Source organism: Temnothorax americanus, unplaced genomic scaffold (assembly GCF_048541705.1).
Source record: "Temnothorax americanus isolate GAGA-0224 unplaced genomic scaffold, ASM4854170v1 Scaffold35, whole genome shotgun sequence".
In the NCBI taxonomy this organism is placed as follows: Eukaryota; Metazoa; Arthropoda; class Insecta; order Hymenoptera; family Formicidae; genus Temnothorax; species Temnothorax americanus.
This window is the reverse complement of record NW_027509496.1, coordinates 2,132,539-2,139,486: the sequence shown is the minus strand read 5'-3', so window position 1 is coordinate 2,139,486 and position 6,948 is coordinate 2,132,539. Positions and strand designations below refer to the sequence as shown.

Sequence of the window (6,948 nt, the reverse complement as noted above, 5' to 3'; positions counted from 1 at the left end):
TTATTGAATAATGCGGAAATCATGAACCATTGTAGAATACTACTGTGACAGAAATAAAAGTTTTTTTAATTTTTATGTTTTGCGAATAAAGTGCGAAAAATTCATAATTTAAAGAATTAAATAATAATATTTTTAATATATTCTCTTATTACTTGGTCAATAATTAGTTACACTTAATTTTACATACTTTGCACGTTTTAGTTACAGCGTTAAAATTAAATACATTTTTACATCGCGAATTAAGTACATAAAAAAAAATATATATTTAACATTTACATGTAAAAATCTAACATCAAGGTATTTCGCAAACAGAAAACTAAATAATAATATCGCACTATGTATTCCATTTCACAATTTGTAAGTCTGTAGAAACTTTTAATTGTTGGGAATCTTCAATCTTAAGCTCTCTAATTTAGAGCAGATCCGACACCTGCGATCAATCCATTGCTTGACCCAGAAGCAGCATCCGTATATTGCAGGTTGAAATCTATCTCAAGCTGGTGAAACAATTGCATAATTGAATTTTTGGAAAACTTCTATTTACATTGTATTAAAATCTCAACTACTAAAATTATTTAAATTCCATTCAAACAAAGATGTGAAATAAAGTTTATAATTAATATCTTGCACATCCACATAATTTGTCAAAAGTTACAAGTTCTGAACAGAAACAAGTTGAATGCACTGTACAGCTCCATTAAAATGTTATTATTAAATAGAAATTTTGCTAGAAATATTTTATGCATATCTCAAATTTATAACAAAAATGCAAAATATATAAAAAGCTTACCAGCGTGTAACCCAATGGCTGGGACAAAACGAGGTACTGCGTCATATAATTTGAAATTCTTGTTCCTCAGCCAATTTTAATTTTTTTTTTAACTCAACTGCATCCTGTCTAGACCTTTTAGCTCCTTTCCGAGTCTTGGACAGGTCTGAATTTGTGGGAACAGCTGCCTGAAGTTCTTTCATTCGGTGTTTGGATGTTAGTGCCCAGTGATGCTCCACCACTGGCCATGGCTCTACGCAAACGGCTAACCATCGAAGGGATTTTGATATTATTTCAGTAGTTATCTCGGAAACATCTGTTAACAATTTGAATTAAGATTGTACAATAGTTTCAAAAATAATAGAAGAGAAAAAATCAAGAGACACGGTAGTGTCTCGCGCCAAGTACACGCGGAGCGAGACCGACCGTGACTCATTTACGCAACGCGACGAGTTGCGAGTACTCGAGATGTTGAGATCTCATATAACAAGTGAACGGATAATAGACTACTTGATAACACAGAAATTTACCTTGTTCATTTGCAGGGTTATTTTCACTGCTGCAACTGCCTCGGTTTACTCCTGACCTTTTCAGTGTCTTTATAAGATTGTAATATTTATCCAGTAGTTTTTCTCTGGCGAGATAATTAACTCCGTTTACTTTTTCGTAGGGAACGTAGTAGACTTCCTAAAAAAATAAAGAAAAAAAGATAATAAATATGTTAGTTAAAGGTAGGGTAACATTTAAGTAATGTGTGCGTGCGTGCGTGCGTGCGTGCGTGCGTGCGTGCGTGCGTGCGTGCGTGCGTGCGTGCGTGCGTGCGTGCGTGCGTTCGTGCGTGCGTGCATGCGTGCGTGCATGCGTGGATGCTTGCGTGCGTTCGTGCGTGCGTGCGTGCGTGCGTGCGTGCGTGCGTGCGTGCGTGCGTGCGTGCGTGCGTGCGTGCGTAGGTGCGTGCGTGCGTGCGTGCATGCGTGAGTGAGTGAGTGCGAGCGTGCGTGCGTGCGTGCGTGCGTGCGTGCGTGCGTGCGTGCGTGCGTGCGTGCGTGCGTGCGTGCGTGCGTGCGTGCGTGCGTGCGCGTGCGTGCGTGCGTGCGTGCGTGCGTGCGTGCGTGCGTGCGTGCGTGCGTGCGTGCGTGCGTGCGTGCGTGCGTGCGTGCGTGCGTGCGTGCGTGCGTGCGTGCGTGCGTGCGTGCGTGCGTGCGTGCGTGCGTGCGTCCGTGCGTGCGCCCGTGCGTGCGTGTGTGTGTGTGTGTGTGTGTGTTTGTGTGTGTGTGTGTGATAAATGGTCATTTGGTTAGAATCACACAGGTTTTTACACACCTTACTTTCCTCTGGAAATATTGACACAATTTCTTCCCGCAGGGCAAGGAAGCGTTGAGTTTTTATTCTGGAAAAGACAAGAAACAGTCGTTAATAATTTTAAAGCAGACAAGAAATTCACATTAATAACTAACGTAAAGCTACATGCATACTTCATGTGTATATCGCCACCCAGTTCGTCTTCAATTACAAGTGCCGCCAACTTTCGGCGACTGCTTTCATTCAGTCCACCTGCTACGTAAGAACTAATAATTGTCCTTCCACTAACTTTGGACATAAGAAGGGAATATAGTCTTGACTGTAAGAAAGAATACCACTTGATTAATGCAAAAGAAATTTAAAAAAGAAAATTAAGTGGGAAGGATCGCAATAACCTTCTTTGCAACAGATGAAATCCTGTTAATTTCCAAAATCGAGAGCTCAGACGGATTATTTTCATTTGAGGGTGCTGGTGCCGGGTTAATAATTTGTGGTTGAGTATTGTTAACTTCATTCAATGGGTCGATTTCAGGGCAAGTATGAATTGCACTTGCTGTCTCTGTAATAGGATTCTGAATCACAGAAACCTCGAAGACGGAGTTTGATGGAACACTTTCAATAGGAATAGATGATAAGAATGCCTGGATGTAAAAAAAAAATAATGAACAGGAAAAAAAGATTATTAACGTCAGCTTGCCATATTCAGGGAACAGGGCATTTATAATCTCATCAAAAGAAGAAACTAATCATACTAAAGTGCATTAATACTGTGGAAATTAAATATAAACTCTCACTAACTGCAAGGTCATTGTCGTTTTCTTCCTTGAGTTTTTTAAAGTTTTTCATGAACCGTGAATATGGTCCTGCTTTAGGGAATATTTGGTTTATTTTTTCAGGAGCCAAGTCCAAGAAATCTTCGTTATCAATTTCCTCATCTATTAGAGAGAAAGAACCAAATAAGAGGATGAATGACTAATGAGTGCAATGGGGAGAAACTTGCAATAAGAGATTTTAGATAAAACATAAGTTCTAAGAAAACAACTCAAGTAAATGGAACGTAAAAAGTCTGATTATAATTATGATTGATATTAAATAACGACTCAGCATGTTACACTGTGTCAATAATAACCAAAACTCCTAAATACTAAACATTCAGTTTTAATAAAAAAAAAAGATAAAAATAAGGCTCCAAAGATATAAAATTAAAGTATATATGTAGTGGCTAATAGTCGACGCAGGGTGTTTTGTGCAGAAAAAAATTATTCTTTACTATATTATCTTAGTCCAAATATCACAGCGTGCCCGTGATATTTGGACCATTTCGTAAGAATCTATAAGTTTATCATATAAGTTTGTCAGACGTTTCGGTCGACAATTCGACTTTCCTCAGGGACATAAGGTAAGCAAATTTTGTTGAAGTAAGTTTGTTCGTGCAATACATAGCGCCTGTTCAGAGGCGTACAAGAGAGATACGATGTCATTCGCAAAAGTATTTCGCATTTTCGGAGTCTCAAAAATAACAATTACGTCGATCAGTATTATAAAATACAAAAAAGAGAAAAATCTCAATACTCATGTTACTGATACATCTGTGCGGTGAGCCGATGATAGTATATGGAGTCAGAAAATAATACCTCCTCCAGTCCGTAGCAATCGTAAATACAAAAAAAATCACCTGAAAAGAAAATCTCGGGTAATTTTTGTTTGCAATTACTGGCGAAGATATTATTCTCATTGAGGAGGGTCGAATTGTCGACCGAAACGTGTGACAAACTTATATGATGAACTTTTAGATACTTATAAAATGGTCTAAATATTACGGGCACGCTGTGTGTAAGATAATATAGTAAATTACAACTTTTTTCTCGATTTTTTTTTCTGCACAAAACATCTTGCGTCGGCTCTCTTATTAGCCGATATAAGTCATTTGTATATATGTCGTCGTGATCGCGTGTTTGTCGTCGTTACTTTCTAAGAGAATATGCGTTACATTTGAGCGAATCTAGTACCACGAACAGAAGTGTTGCGCCCGGTGCTCCTTGCGTGTGGCGAGTAATATTTTAGGGAGAGTGTCGCGTCGGATCTCGGTAGATCTTCGCGTAATTTTGTCGGGAATACTTCGGTATTATCGTTGCGTCTTGCATCTCGCGTGTCCTTAGTGTCCGCGTTAAATATTGTATATACTTTCGCGTTAAGTATTGTATGTAATTTCGCGTTAAGTATGGTATGTAATTATTCGGGAATATTCCAATCGTCCTCGAATCGAGGCGTTACATTTGTTTTGGGTGGAGCATGTGCCTTGATAAACACGCCGCGGCCAATCACGTGAACATCACCCGTGTGGCACGCAGCCACGCGCCCTTTCAAGTTCGACTATCGGCGCTCCATATAGCAACAATTCACGAATATGATCTTTTTATAGCAACAATTCCCTATAATCTTTCTATTTCAACGATGGTTTTTCTTTATGTCCGCTCTGCAGCCGCGTATATCAGCCCAGTAGTAACGGGCGTCGCAAATAATTTGACAATAATTATTATATACTTCGATTTCACAGTTTACTTACCTTCAAACACGTGAATGTATTTCTCAAGATTCCATTCTGTTAGGTATTCGAAAATAGTCTTCCTCGACATCTTCCTTCACATTAACTACTTTTTGTGACGCGTTTCGATAAAAATTTCGATGTACAAACGAATTGCAGAGGTTGGCGAGAAACGCGAGTACCACGTTAACTAGAGACAGGTAAATTTTAACCACGCACACAGATCCGCGCTCGACTATGGTAGCCACGGCGTCACACGAAATATGTGGAATATCAAGAGACACGATACTCGAGATGCTGTCTTACGTACGACACGTATCAACACGTACGCACTATTGGCGCCGAGCGAGTAAGCTTTCGTCGCTGCCTGTCTTTTGTCTCGTCGCGCAGCAGCGTGGGGCTCGTGCGACGCTGAAGCGCGCGGCGGCAAATTCGCTTGTACTAAACTGTTTGGTTGAGATCGGCTTCATACCATACATTTTGGTAGGCGTTACCTCATAATGCCAACCAAACTTTATACCCTTTGACAACTAAACATTGATAGTACTTCCAACAAAACGTACAGTTACCGGAACCAAAAAAGAGCTACCAATATTTTATGGTTACTGCAACTAATGCATTTTTCTGCGTGATAGAATAAAGGTAAGATAAGTTTAAAAGAGAACAAGTTTGAAAATCTGGAATCTCATCTTGTATACTTAATCAATAATCGATCACTTCTAAGATTCGACTCGCGGTTGTCGCTGACAAAGCGTGGCGATCTGTGCTGGGGCGCTGACGAAGAGTGTGGCGATCCAGTACTTTCGCTGCCGAAAGCGTGGCGATTACGGGGTTGATTCTTGGGGGTCGTAATAATCACTGTCACTTCTGGGATTCCGACTCGCAGTTTCCGCCGACAAAGCGTGGCGATCTGTGCTGGGGCGCTGACAAAGAGTGTGGCGATCCAGTACTGCCAAAAGCGTGGCGATTACGGAGTTGGTTTCCAGAAAAAGACAATAATCTCGACAAATTCCCGAAAGTGAATTTGACCTCTACGCTAACGATCTGAGCGCTGACGAAGAGTGTGACGAGCAGAGGGTGTGGCGGATTGGTTTTGAGCGCTGCCGAAGAGTATGGCGAGCTTAAAATTCATTTTCGTGAACGCGGCTGAACGACGAAGAAAGGAGGTAGGCGCGTTCGTATTAAACGAATCAGATTCCAGATCAACCAAGCAGTCATTTCTAATCAAGATCCTCTTCCCTTCCTCCAACAATTGCAACAATTAGAAAACGCACCCCCCTTTAAAACTATTCCTGTCGATTTCGACGTTGATTATCCTAATTATAACCAAATAAATAAAGCTGATCCTCGTTACCATACGTATAAACTCAGATATCTTTTTGGTTCCGAATAATAAATATAATAATAATATCCTTCACACGACTTGTCCAAATCCCTGGTAAATTGCTTAAATGCATTGACCAAAAAACGGACGAATTATAACAGTCAGAACGTGACAAAGAAAAAATAATTGTGTAACTATAAAAAAAATATTTATCATATTTGTATAATTTGTTTTATTTTTTCATTTTAACTTGGTTATAACATGTACACACATACAAATATTTGAATAAAAATTATTGTAAACAATTATATTTTTTTATTAGTGTATTATTCATTAGTTTACAAATGTATTAGGTTTTTATTCGTGTGTTAATTTATGTATTTATTAATATATATGTTTATATTTATGTAGGCACGGTATCTGTAAACAATAAAGAAATTCAAATAGGAGAAAAAGAAGGAATAGCAACAGCGACAGCAGTAAATTTCTTCAACGATCTTTTTGACAGCGTGAATGGAGACGACAAAAAAGAAGACAGCAACGATTTGCATTGTTCTGTAAGTAAAAATAGCTCATCATGTATTTTGGGTAAATGCAAAAAAAATATTGCGTAAAACAGCATTCGTTGACAAAATTTTGCGTACAGTAAATAAATCGGTACCGACTTTAAAAAATTGGTTGTTTACAATTGACGGGTTTCAAAAACTGTGGAAAATTTTAAGTGAAAAATATGATTTTGAAAAATTAAATACTAGATTTTGTAATCAGGATCCGTTAGAAAATTTTTTTGGCCAAATTCGTAGTCATGCTGTACGTAATATTAATCCCACACCTCGTCAATTTCAAGAATCGTTTTTTACTTTACTTGTAAATAATATGCAATGTATTTCAATGCGTCGCGGTAATTGTGAAATTACAAATGATAATTTTAATTTGTTATGTACATTTGAAAATTGTTTAGAACGACATGCGTAATATTAAGTGTAATGACGATAAAGCATCTGAATT

At 38.6% G+C, this 6,948-nt stretch overlaps 1 protein-coding gene across 2 annotated transcripts; it reads right to left on the bottom strand.

Annotated features, from left to right (window-relative positions):
* Window positions 1–459: 459 nt before the first annotated feature.
* Window positions 460–4,951, bottom strand: LOC143901682 (uncharacterized). Of its 2 annotated transcripts, none has more exons than XM_077414112.1 (8): window positions 4,638–4,951; window positions 2,870–3,006; window positions 2,467–2,712; window positions 2,245–2,390; window positions 2,093–2,159; window positions 1,300–1,456; window positions 791–1,085; window positions 460–497 (listed from the first exon to the last, which is right to left on the bottom strand). In XM_077414112.1, the coding sequence occupies exons 1-7, from the start codon at window positions 4,705–4,707 to the stop codon at window positions 832–834; spliced, it is 1,077 nt and encodes a 358-aa protein (XP_077270238.1). In that variant the 5' UTR covers window positions 4,708–4,951; the 3' UTR covers window positions 460–497; window positions 791–831. The 2 variants fall into 2 exon arrangements, with proteins under 2 accessions (XP_077270238.1, XP_077270239.1); XM_077414113.1 differs by having other exon boundaries at window positions 791–1,034.
* Between the last annotated feature and the right edge of the window lie 1,997 nt (window positions 4,952–6,948).